Source organism: Vidua macroura, chromosome 2 (assembly GCF_024509145.1).
Source record: "Vidua macroura isolate BioBank_ID:100142 chromosome 2, ASM2450914v1, whole genome shotgun sequence".
Lineage (NCBI taxonomy): Eukaryota > Metazoa > Chordata > Aves > Passeriformes > Viduidae > Vidua > Vidua macroura.
The window spans coordinates 11,046,505-11,063,842 of NC_071572.1; the positions used below are offsets into that span (position 1 = coordinate 11,046,505).

The following is a 17,338-nucleotide window of genomic DNA, read 5'->3' on the forward strand; positions in this document are numbered from 1 at the left end:
GGATACGTGTGCAGTTTTCTTGGTGTTCCCAGCAAAACTTCAGAAAGTTGTATGCATGTGCTTTTGTGGACCACAGAGCTGAATATGATGCTTGGTTTCTTAACAACCAATAAAAGTACGTCCAAGTCTTCAATAAGCCTTAGCCATATAGAGCTTGGTGTTCATGCAGGAAGGTTTAACTTCTGTTTTTAAAAAGTTATTTTATTGTTTGAGTAGTTGCTTCTCATAGACAGTATTTCTCTTTTGGTATGTGCAGGATATGCCAAATAACTTGTCAGTGTTGCCTGAAATAGTTGGAACTCTTCTGTTTTCCTTGTTGATTCTTCTTATCTGTGTGACTTCCACCTGCAAGTGACTCCAGCCCATACATGTGTGTGGCTCTGATAAGGGAATTCATCTGGCTGAAAAATAGCTTCCACTGTATGTAGTTGTTAAGCAAATCAGCTCAGACTTACTGGCTGTATTGACACAAACAATGCACACAGCTGTAGGCTGGAAGGCACAGGAGGACTGTTGGCTGATTTGCTACTATGGCTGTTCTGTGTCTCACCTGTTTCAGGGTAGCATTTGGCAAAGATGTACCTGGGAGAAGTACAGAGGCACTGAGTGTGCCAGGATGAGGTTAGGAAAGCCAGAGACCAACTGGAGGTGAATCTGGCACAGGATTTCAAAGACCAAAAGAAGGGCTTCTGTTACTACCTAGGTGACAGCAGGAAGACTATTGAAAATGTGGACTCAGCAAGTTGGGGGGCATGGTTATGTAGGACTTGGAAACGGTTTGAGATACTGAATTAACTTCTTGGTTCAGTCTTTACAGTCCATCAGGAATCCCAGGTCCCAGAGACTCTGGGAAAAGTGTGAAGTAAGGAAGGTACACACTTAATGGAAGAGAATCAGGTCAGGGAATGCTTAGGCAAAGCAGTCATACACGAGGTCATAATCCTGGATGAGATGCACCTATGAGTGCTGAGGGAGCTGCCAGGTTTCATTGCAAGGCCACTCCAGGTAGTCTTTGGTTGATTAATGGTATTTGGGAAAGTTCCCAAAGGCTAGAGGAGAGCAAATATCACTGGTGTCTGTCTGCAAGAAGGGGGGGACTCAGGGAACTACTGGCTGGAACTCACTTTGATCATTGGGAAAGTGATTGAGCAGCTAAAGCTGCTGACCATTTCCAGGCACATGAAGGACAAGAAAGTGGTCAGCAGTAGTTCAAGCTTGGCCAATTTGGTAAACTTATAGGATGCAAAGTCCTAGATGACCTCCAGAGGTTCCTTGTGGCTTTGAATAAATTCTGTTATTTTGTGACTGGGATGCTGAATTGTATCCTAGGATTAAAAGTGTTAGTGATTGATGCTGCTGGCATTAAGAAAGCTTTGCATTCCAGTAACTTAGGGTTTCTTAATGATATGCAAATATATGGACTTAAATGACTGATTATGCTGTTAAGAATAATTGCAATTTTTCATCACTGAATGATTTAAATATACTGGGCTAAAAGGTTTGGAGCTCCTTGCAAATGAGTAAACTTTTGACCTCATTCAGTTATAAGCAAGTAATAGTTAAGGTGGGCTGCAGTTTGTATTCTGTTTTTGATTATCTTGATGCAAACTCGGGTGGTAAGTCATCCATTTATACAGAATTTAGTAATGTGTGGTTTTATAAACTTGAGCTCAGCTATGTCATCTTACTCTAATGAATTTTAATATTAAGTAACTTGTCTGTTTTCCTCCTCACATGCCAATAGAAGAATGTTTTTTGAGGGCAAGTGAGTTAGGGGTAGTAGGCCAGACAGTTGGACTTCTTTCACTGCCTTATCTATACTCAGTTTTTAGTAAAGCTGTTAACAAAGACATAGCAATGTTATTTCTATTTCAAATAAGGTGCTGACTTTCCCACAATTACTATTTTGGAATGTTTCTTTCTAGCCTGAGGAAATGACCAGATTGAGAAGCCTCAACAGACAACTCCAGATAAATGTTGACTGTACACTGAAAGAAGTTGATCTCCTTCAATCTAGAGGTATTGAATTGATATTTTTTTAAAAAACATCATTTGGATACGGTCACGAATGTTAGTCTGCTGGAGGTTAGGAAGGCTCTGCAGAGGGCTCTGGACAGGTTGGATCAATGGGGTGAGGTCAATTTTATGAGGTTCAACAAGCGTCATAACAACCCCAGGCAGAGCTACAGGCTGAGGGAAGAGTGGCTGGAAAGGTACCTGGGGGGAAGGGACCTGGGGGTGCTGGTCAACAGCAGCTGGACATGAGCCAGGTGTGCCCAGGGGGGCCAATGGCACATGGCCTGGATCAGCAATAGTGTGGCAGCAGGACCAGGGCAGGAATTGTCCCCCTGTGCTCAGCACTGGTGAGGCCACACCTCAAATCCTGTGTCCAGTTTTGGGCCTTTCACTACAAGAAAGGCATTGAGGGGCTGGAGTGAGTCCAGAGAAGGACAGCAGAGCTGGGGAAGGGTCTGGAGAGTCAGTCATAGGAGAAATGGCTGAGGCAGCTGAGAGTGTTTAGCCTGGAGAAAAGGAGGCTCAGGGGGACCTTATTGCCCTTTAGAATAATGTGAAAGGAGGCTCCAGCGAGGTGGAGTCTCTTCTCCCAGGTAACAAGTGACAGATGAGAGGAAACAGCCTCAGGTTTAACCTCAGAGCAGGTTTAGACTGGATATTAGGGAAGATGTCTTCAGGACAAGAGTTGTCAAGCATTGGAACAGGCTGCCTAGGGAAGTGGTAGAGTTGCTATCCCTGGAGGTATTTTAAAAAACCTATAGATGCAGCACCTGAGGACAAGGGTTAGTGATTGACTTGGCAGTGCTGAGGTAGCAGTTGGACTCAATGATCTTCGAAGTCTTTTCCAACCTAAGTCTTTTCCATCGAACCTATGGTTCTAATATAGCATGTCCTTAAATGTGAATATTTGGAGGTTTTAGAGTTCAATTTATATTAGCAGTGACAACTTACCTCTAAAAGGTGGGTATTTCTTCAGTTGCAACCTAATAAACTTGACTTGCTAGTTCTTCTCTTGGCCAAGTTAAATTCCATTAGCAAGAAAGTGGTGACATAAAATTATTTTGTCAAGAGCATATTAAAAAAACTCTTCTGTGAAGATGCTTTACTTAAAATTTTAACTAATTGCTGACAAAGGCTGTGGCCAAGTAATACAGAACTGAACAACGAGTTGCAGCCAAGAGCCTGGCAAACAGAAATTTATTAGGGTTTTTAAAAGTCTTTTTTTGCAACAGAAACTTGTCTTAAATAGAATCAAACAGATTAGGATATGCACAGTCCTGTCTTATCAAGGAAGTATCCTGTAGGAAGACATACATTTCACATGTTTTCACAGCAAAACAAAATGTTTACCTGGAGTTGATTTTTCAGTATGGGATTGCCCTGCTAAAAATTACTATATTGACAGAAAACTAAAAATACGTGACAAAACTTGTGAAAAAGCTAAGATATAATGTCATAATAAGAAGAAGTGTAAAATAAGAAGCCTTTGGATGTTCATGTCACTGACATAGGCATTTAAATAATTCTGAAATTACACTTTCTTTTTCTTTTCTAACAGGAAACTTTGATCCAAAAGCCACATGTAACTTCTATGATAACATAGAGCCTGGTCCTGTTGTGCCACCAAAGCCATATAAAAAAGGTAGGTCAACAAACAGGCATCATCACCAAATCTGCATTGAGTGAGGTATTTTTTCTTTTTTAAACAATCCCTGTGGTGACAGGAAGCAGCTCTACTTATTTAACTTTTCTGTCTGTAATTCAAACGAGAACATTTTTCTATAAGTGCAGTAATCCTGGCTACAACTTGTTTTCCTCAGACAGATTGTTGTGAATGAATGTTCTGTTAATACCACCTTGATTATAAATAGTTATTCCCTGCTAGAAAAAAAGAGCTGAAATACCAAAGTGGGATCCTATGCTCTGATATAGAAAAAACAGCTATCTTTTCCCTGAAAATGCTATGTGAGATAAGATTTATAATACTGTGTCTCCTCTTGCTGTAACTAGAATGTACTGCACTTGTTAGTGGAAAGGAAGCAGCTCTTCTGAATCAGTAATCGTACAGTCTCCCTGACACTCCAAAGTTTGTAAATGAGTTCTGGTTGCTGATAACACTCCACAAAGGTTTCCATAGGTGAATTTTGAATTCATATTAGGAAATATTCCCCCTGTTTTGAAGCAAATGTTTTACCCCTCAATGTAATAAAATTATTACTGTGTGGAAATCTGAAAGAAAGAGAAGGCCTAGAACTGCTGCTTGTGGCTCAAAGAAAAGAACATACTGGGAGGAGTTCCCTGCATTAGGTGGTAGTGTCCAGGAAGGCAGTAGCGTCAGGTGAGCCATGGTGTGCCTGGCTGGAGTCACCTTAAATTGCAGTGATCATGCAGTTGGTTAAGGAATTATTAACTTTGTGGTGCTTGAAGTCATCCTCTTAATTACACTACCATATTTAAGGTATTATTTCAAAGCAAAATAATGTGCAAAACTCACATGAAATAGGTTACTTTATTTGGCAGTTAGGAAGATAGTGCCTTGTAAGGATTTGTACAATAAGCTTCCAGGTTCTGTCTGTCAGCTTATTAGAGATCAGTTGTAGGGCTGCTGTACTGTATTCAGAGCTTGGATTGTTACATGGAGGCATCAAATTTTTTTCTTAAATAATAAATATTGTTTAATATTGAGCTGTTGAAAGTGTGGGCAGACAGACGGGTGTGGGCAGACAAGGGTGTGCTCTGTGCTGCCATCTGGCCAGTCAGTGGAACGCAGTCGAGTGCCCACACGGCCTGACTTACCAGGAATTTGTTGAGGTCAAGCACTGCTGATGTGACTGTGCAGCTTTTGGCCTGGAGACTGCATCTAGGCAAAGAGGTTACTTTTATTTCCTTTGTTTGTCTCTGAAGACTTAAGTACTATCTCCACTAAGGTTGTTGTCAGGGTATGTTGCATTTCATAGCAGGTGGGGCAACTGCAAATTACTTTGTGTGCAGTTACAAATTGCAGGCCTTTGTTAGACATGAGTTCACAGATGTTTAGTAGTTGGTATCCTAGCCATACCTTCTAGGTATGTGTTAATGTTAATAAATATTAACATTTTCTAAGGTGATTTGTTTCCACATCCTGGGAGTATTCCTTACTTATAGTAGGTAAGTAAGGTTATAGTAAATAACCTGAGGTGTTGAGGTGGTGTCAGGAGACATGGAAAACTGAGTGTTTCTGTGGGTTAAGGCCTATTGTGTGATTTGCATACATACTGATTTTATGAGTGAAAATCGACTTAAATGCTGATTCACATACATATATCCCTGCTTCAAAGGCATGAGGAAGAATTGTCTTGTTTTGGAATAGGCCCATCATTTTATTTTTAGATTGTATTCTTTTGCAGCCTGAATTAATGCTAGAAATAATATGTCTGATGTCAGACTGCTTGAAGCAGCTAAGTTCGCAGTAGTTTTCCCCTTCAGGTAAAGCAGGGTTATTGTAGTTAAATATTTGGAAATGGACTGCTGTGTGTAAACCTTAACAGGATGGTGCTGTGGTGCCAGTAAGAAACTTGTATGCTTTAAGCTATTAAACCTTTAGGAGTATCAGTGACCTAACAGGGATGAGTTCTCTGTTGGTTTTAAGATGTTACAGTTAAGTGTCTCTTTACAGAAGTGAAATACTTCAAATATTCAGATTTCACAAACTGAATTATTAGTGCTTTAGGAAAAGGCTTCTGTGTTCATTTTAAGATAGTCTGTTTAAATAGGTGACCTTCCAGTAGTGTGGTCTTGAGTATTAATCGTTCTCTTCTGAAATAAAATGTTTTCTTTTGGCTTTTCTTTAGAGCATCAAAACAGCTCGAAACAGACTCCACGGACTCAGCCAAGAGATGAAGACTTTGAAGGGGCCCCATGGAATTGTGGTAGCTGCACCTTTCTAAATCACCCAGCACTAAATCGCTGTGAACAGTGTGAAATGCCACGATACACCTGAAATTCAGGAAGGGGCTGCACTGGGTTGAACACAGGCTCTCAAGCCAACAGCTGTAAGAGAAGGAAACATGGGGAACCTTTCAGTCCACCTGCCCGGCCTTTGCCAGTCAACAGTCTTCATACTGCAAGGGGTGGGAGTAATGTGTTAGGATGTTTCTGCTTCTGCTACACTAGAAAATAAATGAATTAAGGGTTAAATTCCTTCCCATTGTTGTGAGCAAAGCAGAAAATGAAACCTGAAAATGTAAAAGGATTAATTTTGAGAAGAATGTATGCAGGAAAGCAAGTAACTACTGGTGTTTATTCCTGTGGTTCTAGTTACTGCTTAGTGGCTCTAAAAACAACCATCCCAAAACTACTGTTTTTTAAAAGAAAATTATAGGACTCTTAGTAATGGTGTGAAGTGTTACACTTAACCAGAAAAACTGAAGAGCCAGAGCTGACTTAACCTGGCCACAGCTAGCTGGAAAACAAAGGCTCCCTGTGCTTCTAGATTGTAAGCTACTGAAAAAGAAGACAGGTAAATGCAATGATAAATTTTGCAATGTATAAAAAAAACAAGGAGAAGGGTATTTGTAATTGCTGCTTTTTTTCAGGGTAACTTATGTCTACAAAAAATTGCTGTTTGAAATAGTGACCTGAGGTGACTAAATGAGGAACCGTGTGAGTGTTACAGAGAGTGTAATCAGAGGTAATTTTTTACAATCCTGTTTGCTTGTACAGTGCCCACCTGGCTGTGTCAACACTGGTAATAAACCGAGAATGAATTCTACCACGTTGCAGATGAAAATCCTGCTGCATGCTTTCATTGGGCCGTCGTGTTTCCAAGCGCAAAGGATGCTTTTCTGTACAACCTTCTGAGTCTGCGCTGTGCAGCAGCACAGTGAGATATGCCAAACACAGGCTACTCCAAATTCCATTTGGAAGACTTGGGCTCAGCCATGGTTGTGTTTGAGAAGAGTTTGTACCCAGTTCCTTAGGCCTTTTCAGCTTCCAATTTGTGAAGAATTCATGGTGTTTACAGCACAGAAGGTACTTTGTGCCCCAGATCAAAGTTAGCTGAAAAATAATTAATCAGCTCTTCAGTAAAGGTTTATTTGCACATTATTAATAAACCAGCCTGTACAAAATAGCAGATGCCAGATCCTGAAGAATTACACACTGCATTCTTTCTATATTGGTCAGGAAATATTTGTCATAGGTTAAAGAACACAAGACTTGCAATTAAAAGTGCGACTGGTACTTAATCTGCCTATGATACACTGTATTCTAAAGGTGATGTTCAATTTGTCTGAATGCTTCAGGCTGCTGGAATAAAGCACTCGATACTTTGAGATCGAACTTGGGTTTGGGCAGCTGAATGATTCTGTGACACAACTGTGTGACTGTGTAGGGTGTTCTGTGTACTGATCAGAGGCTGGTACAGTGCATTTGAGTTTTTATGGTATAACTTCATCACAATTCAGAGATGTAGCCAAGCACTTCAGCAGAATTATGGTAATTGACTTGGTAAAGCAAAATTTGCTATTAACTTTACCATGAGAGTTTGAAACTACTTCATTTTAAGTTGTTCTTAGCTCATGGCAGCCACATCCATATTGTCAATTACCACAGTTCACTCAATGTGTGATAACATGCTAAGCTGTGGCAGAACAATCATATGTCTGAATCCTTATTTAAAATAAAGCAGCATTTGCAAGGGGTGGGTGGAGAAAAACTCATCTTGACTGCATTGCTCAATCTGGTGTCTTCTTTCCCCACAGTTTGTAAAGACAACAGTAAGAACCAAACTGTTGAACTTAGACGATGAACCAATATTTTATCTGGCATTTTTCAATATGTTCTTGCACTAAATCTTCAGGATAATTTAAAATAAGCTAAGGGATTTCCAGCAATCAGTGTGTACCACTAATGAGCAAAACTAAGTCAAAGGCATCAGAGACAGTTTTCCTTCCTTCCTAGTGATTTACACTGCTGTGAGGAGAGCTCATCACATGTGGAAGGAGGTAGGAAAGTTACTGTCAGTTACTGTCAGCTGAAATTAAAAGCCAGGTATTAATTTTGTGCATGTCAGTGGAAGATTTGACAAAACTGAGAACTAGAAAACAGATGAGCAGAAGCATTGTTGTTATCAGCTGTATAACAAATGACTCCAAGCAATGCCAGTAACTTCATGGCTTTTCTATCCCGATGCCTTTGCCATTGTATTATTTCAAATTTTCTGTTCCTTTGTACTTCTGGTGAAGTTCTAGAAGCGTTTGTTTTTGCTGGAATTACAAAAAAGATAGCAGCTGAAGTGACAGACAGCAAATGAGAGTAGGGGTGTCATGCGAAAATACAGTTGTACCATTTTCAGACAGGATAGATGCTACTTTCAAAGGAGGAGGTGCAAATATGCATTCAGTCCAAAAATGTCCTGAACTGCAATAACCTTACATGGAGACTTGCAAATCTTAGTCCCAGCTTCACCAGAGGAAGAGAAGGAGGGCTGCCACCACAGCAAGATACTCATTGGAAGAGTGAGTGAGCACCATTAAATTGAAAAATAAGTCCTTTGTACCAATGACTTTACTAGGTTTTTTCAATTACTCTCATTTGTTGCTTGTACAAACAAAGAAAACCACCACACCCTTCTTTTGTATTCTTTTACTTGTAAATGCCCCTGCTCAAACGTTAATAGTAAAGACTTGACATGGTGCTTGAATATTTCTAGTTTGTTAGTATATAATTGTATTTCAAATATTGGAAGATCCATTTTGCTTCTGAAAGCAGGTGATGCCATTCAAACCCCAACTGAATTGTAGATTATACCAAAAAGATTGGTTTATGGAATATTTATTGAATGCACATAAAACCCTAATGTCAGCTGTCAACAAAATGCACTGTATTGTATAAAACTTGTGTGTGTGTGTGTGAGAGAGAATGTTGGGATGCTGGTGCTGTTGTGTTGAGTTAATGCACTACTTGTGTTTTCTTTTTTCCTTAAGGACTGTGCTTTCCCTCAACCATGCTACTAGATTGTAACTGACTTGGACATTCAGTTATTCAAAATTATCTCACTGTTCATTGAATATAAAGCCTATTTTATATTTACTGTGCTATTAAGATGAATTCCCTTTAATTATAGGATACTACTGTAGTTCTTTAAGAGTTTATTTAGAGTGGGGCTTGTGGAAAATTATTCAGAACATAGTAAACCAAAAGAAATCCTGAACTTTGGATCTACTTTTAATTTGATGTAATTATTAGTCCTGTTTGGGTGAAGAGGAAGGGGGTGGGAAAGGAAAAGGAAAGGAAGTACTTTGTAAAATGTAGTCTTAGATCAGATTGAATTGTGTATCTGTGTGTCTGTGGTATGTGTGTGTTTCCCTTGAAAAATGGGAGGTGTGGTGAAAAGGTGTAATAATTCTTAAAAGAGCTGGTCTCAGTACTTTCTGATTATGATATGCTACTGAATCACGTTTGTTTTTTTTTTTTTTTAAACCCAGCTTTTCTCTCAGTTACTTTATCTCTCCCAGCTATACATCTCTCACTTCAATTTCTAAATACTTTTTCAATTTCTAAATACTTCTACATTTAATATTGATTGTAAAATCCCTTGAAACTGAAATAGAAATACTTGAGTTGAAATGGGGACAAAATAAAAACAATAAAGAATGTTTTTAAAAAGAATGTGAGAATATTAAATATGTTAAAAACAAACTTTTTATCAGGATAATAGTTCTTTTAAAATCCAGTGGTGTACCCTAGAATGTGAACATAACTATCCTGATGATAAGTGGATGGTTGGACATAAACAATTCAACAGCCAATTTGGTACCACAGAATTGATGTGCTCTGTACTGCAGTGACTCCAAATCCCACAAGGAAGGAAGACATGCACAGATATCACATCTCACAGTCAGTACTGTCTCTGTGTGCAGCTGCATTTGTTTTCATTTCAAAAAGTCAATCTTACATGAACCCAGACATGACTGAGTTTGCCACATTTCTTCAGTTGGGGTTTTCATTGCTGTATATGTCCATAAATGCAAATATTTTTTCTTGGAATAATCAGAAATCAATGGAGTTAATGCAATATTATAACCCTGGATTTCCAGTATCTTTGAAACCAATTTTAAAAGACTGTATTCTTGAAACTTATTTATTTATGGTGGCACCAGTGTATCTAATCCATACTTCCTGCTGTGTGAAACCCTGTTAAATTTTTTCATTAAAAAAGAAGACACGATCTTGTTTAATCCTGTATATATGGTGTCTACATTCTAGATTTGTGTATGCTGTGAATGAACTTATTACTAAGAGATGAAATTGTATAAAAGCATTCAGAGGCTATGCATGCATGGTACCTCCAGAAAGTGCATACTCCAAGTTGCAGATTCCTGCAAAAATAAATTAATAAAACTAAGCAAACATCACATCCTGCATTTGTTCTTGTATGTAGTAGGAAACATTTTTAAAGTACAGCCTTTTTGGCCTTCATAGCCTGATTGTTTCTGGTCTCCCACTTGGACCTGTAGCTATAGCAAGTTTGTTTCAGGGCTTTTGGAGTTTCTGTTTTGGTGATCATTAGGCATTTGCTGAATATTGAACTGGGTCCAAATCCTGTTCCCATGAATGTGAATGAGCAGGAATCCCATTTAGATGATGGATATTCTGTGCAGCTTCTGGTGTGGAAATGGGACATAGCATGTTCAGAGTGTGAGGTTGGTCTCAGCACTTCTCCCTAACTTTGGACAGAAGGTTGTTACCAAGGGCAGCTTTACCTGCTGTAGCACCACAGGAGTCCCTCTGCTGCTCTGACCTGTTGGAAAAGCACTGCTCTGGGAGAGGGTGGAGAGGTAGAAGTGCACAAATGCGAGTGCAGGCACTTTCTAGGGCTGTGTTCTCCATGGCATCAGCTCCCCACCGCTCAGGAGCTCCAGAGCTGTGCCCCTGCCGGGTTCTGGTCACACACACTGAAGGTCCTTCAGCACCTTCCTGCTCACAAATTGCTGTGCTTCAGTCAGGAAACATGGGTAAGAATTTCATTCTGCATTCCTTTTGCCTTTGTTTACTTTATCACAGTCTCAGGAGATATTTGTATTTTAATTAAGCATTTGATTTTTTTCACTTCAGAAATCATTGCAGTCGAAACTGATAAAAAAAAAAAAAACATACAAAAGTTGAGATGCCTGTAAAGTGTATTGTGCTAATGGAGACCATGCAGAGCCAAAAGACACCAGTCTAACAAGTGCTCACCATTTTTTATTGTTTCCCTGCAGTCATGAGGAGGCAGATCTGCCTGAATTGCATAAAACTGGTTGATTAATTCCTCAGAATAACTTGGTTTTGGCCGCAGTGAACTGGGTCTTAAACGTGTGGCTCTTTTGAGAGATAGTTTGTCCTGTGGTCTGGTAAATATTCCTGGAACGTAGTGTAGTCCATGCTGTGATGGGTAGGTGCTGTGTATTCTTTATTGCACTGTCTCTGGTTGGAAATGCACTTTTTTGAAGGAGGTGGTTGATACCTGATTTTGTCTGAATGGCTGGACTCAAAGTGTTACATACTCAGTGGGCTGCCTGAATTTTTATGGAAACCTTGTGAAGTTGTTAAAGAAGGGGCTTTATTAATTTTTAGCTGGAGGGTCTGTGATTATGACATGTTCTAGTTTGACAGTAGAGCCAGGCCAGACCTGCCAAAGCCTTTTTCGGGGGCAACACTGCTTCAGAAAATATTCTGTTTCCCTAGAAAACAGTAATGTATTGAGTTAAACAAAACAAAACAAACAAACAAACAAAAAAAAATAAACCACCACCTCTGCAGGTAATTTTCCAGATACACAAGACTTGGAACCTTGCACATATTCACTGCTTTTGCAAGCTCCATTTTGAAGCTACAAATTCATTGTCCCTTCTTCCTTCTTGAAGTTAACAAAATATCTCCTGCCAGGTTTACTTAAAAATGAAGTCAATATGATTCCATTACTGCTTTAGAAACTAAGCCACAAAGCCTGGGAATGAAAGATGTGCAATGCAGGTGCTGCTTTGCTTTTGACTAAAGGCTTCTTAATTTTTTGGAAGAGTTTTAGGAAAAGAAGTTTAGGGAAAATACGGAATACTTCAGGAAAAAAAGGTGGGGAAATTTTCCATAGGTTTGAATGTGATATTCTGATTCCAGACTGGTACAGCCCAACAGTGTGTTCTGTAATTGGTGCCAAGTTCTGGCATTGGTTGCAGTGATAGAATAGTCACAGCTCAAATATTCATCCCAAATTCTCAGTGGCTCTCTGCTGGATTGTTCTAAAGCATCCTGGCCCAGTCTTGCACATTTCAGGCTTGGGGGATTATGTTTTATTTCACCTGAAATTATTACTCTACTTTTGAGCCATTCAGTGAAATCTAATGATTTTGCAAGACAGAAGTGGCTTTTGGCAATACCCTGTGTGCTGGAGAGTGCCTGGTGTGACTGCCCACAGTTGGATCCACGTGGAGGAGCCCCCTGACCACAAGGGACAGGGAGAGTGACACAAACACACTTTCCAGGTGGGTGATGGGAGTCAGCAGGGTCTGAGAAAATGTGGAGAACTTGTGCTTTATGAGAGCTTGTGAATCCTTCCCTCCAATTAAGTTTCTGTATGTGTCTTGCTTTGCTTCATGGTGAGATTTGTGATGGTGGAGAGCCTTGGGTGACTTTCATCACCACAGATCTTGAAGCCTCATGGCTTGGTTGCTGTTCCAGGTAGCTGATTTTACATTTCCCCCAACCTCCATTTGTCTCAAAACTGATTGTTCATAAACCAGATATCTTTTATCTTTTTTGATGCCAGGGCATCCTCGCTGGCTGTGTTTGTGTGCTCCCACCTGTGTAGGATCTGCTGTGAGCATCATCCCATGGGAGCACAGCAGTAGCAGCGGGTTACACTAAATATGGCTACACTATTTAAGTATCCTGGGTGAGACTGGAATCATCTCTGCACCAAGGAGGGAAATACAGATGTTTTCATGAGCTATGAAAACCACCAAGTGTGTGGAATTCCCACATGGTGGTGCTTGGCTTTAAAAATGAAAGCGAGTTTATTGCAGCAATAAATGCAGAGTATGTAAAGGTTTCCCAGTAGTTTTCAAAGCTGTTCCTTAAAACTGGAAGTGAAAGATAACCACTTTGCTCTTTTTCCAGCTCACAAATTCTGGCATTAAATTTGTTCTAGAAAGGAAACTTTTTTGAAAGAAATTCTCTGCCCTGACAAATGAGGGACCTCTTCCATATCCAGAGGAATAACTTACTGTCTCCCAGATACCAGTTCTGTCTTGTCTGGGTTTTTTTAGCTTCTGCAGAAGTTCAGATCATTATAAGGGCATGTTCTTTTTCAACTGTCAAATGTTTCTACCTGCCTTTGCCAGTTGCAGGCAGAGGCCTCTCCAGGCTCCTGTGGGTCACTGCCCTGTGACAGACACACATGTGTGTGACCTAGATGTGTGTGATACACCTGTCATGCCACTTTCTTACAGGAAGAGGTCAACACTTGTGCTGTGCCATTAGGATTCAGAAATCCCAGCACCCTCAAACATGGGCTCCTCTCATGGTCCTGGTCACTTCTCAGAGCATCTGCTTCTCTGTCTCTGATTTTGGGGCAAGTCTGAACTGCTCCTTTTGAAACTGTGGAGATTTAAGAGTTTAGTGACAGGATTTGTGAAGAACTACACCCAGTTGCTATTTTTATTAATAATATTCAGTATTCAGGTGTGAGAAAAGTAAGGTGATAGTGAGGAACATCAAGAGAAAGATGTGTTGGTACTTTGGTGTAGTTATTTACATTAAATACTGACATTGGGATTAACTTCTGCTGGTAGTGGTTATCTTTACAGGTGGGTCTTATGAAAGCGGAGTAGAGGGAAGCAATCAGTTCCCTGGACTTGCTGGCCACTCCTCTTTGACAGCACAGGACACCATTTGTTTTCTGGGCTACAAGTGCCCCTGGCCAGCTGAAGGCCAGCCTCTGATCCAGCAGCTCTCCCAAGTCCTTTTCTCAGCACTGCTCTCAGTGAGCTCTTCCCCCAGTCTGTACTGCTGCCTGGGATTGCCCAGGCAGGTGCTGCACCAGCCCTTGGTCTTGTTAAACTGCATGAGATTCCCATGGTCCCATTTCTCAAGCTTGTCCAGGTCCCTCTGGATGCTCTCATATCTTTCATGTGCATCACTCCTGCATCACTGTTTGGTGTCATCTGCAAACATGCTGGGGGGGGCACTTGATCACCAAGTTTGCCATTATTGTCACTATGCCCTTATTGTCCTCTTCCCAAAAGTCATGAAAAAGGGTCAGATAAAATATAAATGATGCTTTCAATATTATTTTGTAATAAATAAATAGCTTCTAAACAGCCTAATTTTCTCTCTGATTTCCTCTTTTCTACTTGAGGGGATGCACAGCACAATGCAGTTCATTAGCTCAGGGATGAGTCTCAGGAATGTACCAACATAAACATTCTACCAAGTGGTATGTTCAGTTTGCCACCATTTCAAATATCAATAATGAAAAGGCTGCAGCAGATTAGGCCCCTTCATGTGCTGTACAGAGAGATGTAATCTAGATTAAGGCCCTAAATGTCACACCTTCACTGAAAACCCTATTGCTTTTTTTCTTTTTCCTTATTTTTTGATTTTTTTTTTTTTTAAGGTAAGGCTGCCAGATGTGCTGCACTAATTCTGAAAGGTGCACTAGTAGCATTAAATCTATATGATTTGGTTTTGCTCATCAGCTTTGACAGGAGAAGATGTTGGTAAAATCTAAAACTCCTTCAAGACAAACTTCTTAGTCTTCAAGTCACATTTATTCCCACACTGCAGTAGTGCAGGATTTCTGACAGGTTAATCCCAAAGCCCTTTTCTAAGATTTCAGACATTCCCTACAAAGAAGAACGGCATTACTTGAGCACTGAAACAGTGCCCTGTTCCTCCCAGGAGGAGAAACGGGAGGAGTAGGAGGTAAGATCTCCAGCTCTGTGGCCATGGGAGCAGTTAAAACCTGATCTGCATCCATCAGTTTTATCATGCCTGACAGATTTTGAAAGCAAAACCAATATGAATTAGTCTCAATTTACATTGTGTGATGCACAGGCCTCTCCAAGGTAATTTTTTCTTTTGTTTCTCACTTTCCAATATACAGAGTTTTGCAATTGCTGTGGTGCTGTTCCACTGGGGTTGAATCACTGGCTTTAACAAAGAAAGAAAAGTTCTGTACAAAGGGAGTATCCATGACATGAGCAATAAGATGGGTACTCATATATGTTTTGGGTTTCTTTTCATCTGATAAAAATATACTGATAGTTTTACCTGATCTTTACCTGCCCTGCTAGCAGGATGTTTGGGAGTTCAGATATGTGTACACAAATAGAAAATAATCCCCTTTAGTGGTATCTTGGAGCTGATCCCAGAGGGGCTGATCACTTGCATACGCTGAATTGACCACCTCAGAGCTGAGCAGGATAAAGCACATTGTTTTGAGCATTGTCCAAAGTGTGAAACACCGACAGCCCTGGGGCATCCACCACCTCTCCAGGAAGCCCGGTCCAGGTTTTGACCACCTTTTCAGTAAAGAAATGCTTCTTAATGTCCAGTCTAAATCTCCCCTAGTGCAGTTTTGAACCATTTCTACTGACATGTCAGTGTCCACAGTGAGCTGCAGGACCTAAGAACTGTCAGTAAGACTTCTTGAACTGGGAAGGGCTTGCAGGTGTCCAGAGATTTACCTGGAAAAAGTAATTTAAAGGAATTGAAGCCCCAGAGATGAACTCATACAATCTGCTCTGCAGCATCCCCCGGCTTCTGAAGGTGTCTAAAAGCAATCAGCACTTCTACTTGCACCCAAACACTTGATCCTGCATCCAAATAAGCCAAAATGGCCTGGAAAAATTGGTAAAGGGTAAAATTGGTAAAGAAATCTGATCATTGCAATGTTTGTGTAAGAGCCTGAAAGTCAGGGAAAGGAGGATACAGCAACTGAGCTTCTTAACTTCTTGTTCAGTTCTAACTGCAGAGAAACTAACATTTTGCCTTCTGGGAATTGACTTCTGGTGCTTATAATGTGTATATTGTTTGTGTTCTCAGGCTCTGAGACTGCAGTGGGCATTAATCTGTGAGCCAGGCCCAGCCACTGCTAAGGCAGTTACCAATATTTGCTTGTAACACCAAGGCTGCCACTCAGCCAAAGCTTTCCATTCCAAATCCTGGCAAAACCACATAATACAAGGGTAAATTTCTGGAATATGACAAAGTGCACGTTGATCATGTCATGGAATAAATTTAGATTCAGGAACAGGCTGTAGGTATGGGGCTCTCAGGGGGGTGTCTTTCAGGGGCTTAGTGGTCAGTTTTACTGAGTTTCATGAAGATCCACATGCACAGCCCCTGTGCTGAGCAAACCTGCTGATATCATCAGTCCTTTGCTAGAGGCAGGAAAATTACCAAGTACAAACACGCTGAGCACCCTTCTCTGGAGGTCAGCGCCTGCTGCTGTGTCACTTGTTAAAGCTGAGATAAGCCATAAGCCAAAGGAATGCCTGGAAAGCTTTTCTTTCCCTCTCTACCAAGCAGACTCATCAAAGAGCTCCATTAATCCTGAGCTGGGATAATGAAGTACTTTCCTGACAAAACAAGGGAAGGAAGCTATTTTTGAGCAGCTCAGCAGCTGATTTCAAGAGGACAGCATTGAATCCAGTGCATTCCCACAACATCCTCTGTCAGCAGCAGAGTGTTGCTGCTGCCCCCCTGGAAGGGGAGAACCACAGGAACAAACACTGCACTGGCCCAGTGTCACTCACCAGGAGCTGAGCCCAAACCTGTCACACCCCGGTGTGACCCCAGCCATGGCATTGGGCACCCTGCCAGAAAACACCATCACTGCTTTCCTGATCAGTCCTGTGCACCAAAATTAATACTGTACAATCTTCATCTCAGTACAAGCTCTTGGGCAGCTGCTGGAGGAAATAATTGGGGACAAGTCATAGTTCATGGTTAAAAACACCTACATCAACTTCTAGGTGCTATTAGAAAAATCCACTTTAGAAAGTGCCAATATAATGTGAATTAACTACTTTATAGAATTACAGAATCATAGAATATCCTGAGTTGGAAGGGACCCACAAGGGTCATCCAAGTCCAGTTCCTTATGATTTACGTATGTTAACTGGTTAAAGAAAAGGTTCATTATACTACAAGCCTTGAGAATAAAGGAAACCATCCTTTCCTACATCAAAACTAGAAACAAACAAATTGCCAATATTAATATACTGAGGAAGAAGAAAACATGACCCCCTCTGTGGACAGATAAAATATGCCTAGCTGGTCATTAGCATTTTTCATTACC

General features: G+C 40.6%; 2 protein-coding genes across 7 annotated transcripts in view; one reads left to right on the top strand and one right to left on the bottom strand.

Moving 5' to 3' along the window:
- TAB3 (TGF-beta activated kinase 1 (MAP3K7) binding protein 3) overlaps nt 1-10,412 on the top strand; it is a 43,489-nt gene extending 33,077 nt beyond the window's left edge. For 5 of the 6 annotated variants that reach the window (XM_053971928.1, XM_053971931.1, XM_053971932.1 and 2 more), the window contains 3 exons: nt 1,926-2,019; nt 3,575-3,658; nt 5,847-10,412. In XM_053971928.1, the coding sequence (XP_053827903.1) occupies nt 1,926-2,019; nt 3,575-3,658; nt 5,847-5,995 (327 nt within the window). In that variant the 3' untranslated portion in view covers nt 5,996-10,412. Of the gene's footprint in view, nt 1-1,925; nt 2,020-3,574; nt 3,659-5,846 lie in introns of those variants that run through there. The other variant, XM_053971935.1, reaches the window with a different exon arrangement.
- Nucleotides 6,973-17,338, bottom strand: part of GK (glycerol kinase) — a 62,792-nt gene continuing 52,426 nt past the window's right edge. Inside the window, exon 19 of the mRNA XM_053971937.1 lies at nt 6,973-7,053. Coding sequence (XP_053827912.1) covers nt 7,013-7,053 — 41 coding nt within the window. The 3' untranslated portion in view covers nt 6,973-7,012. The remainder of the gene's footprint in view (nt 7,054-17,338) is intronic.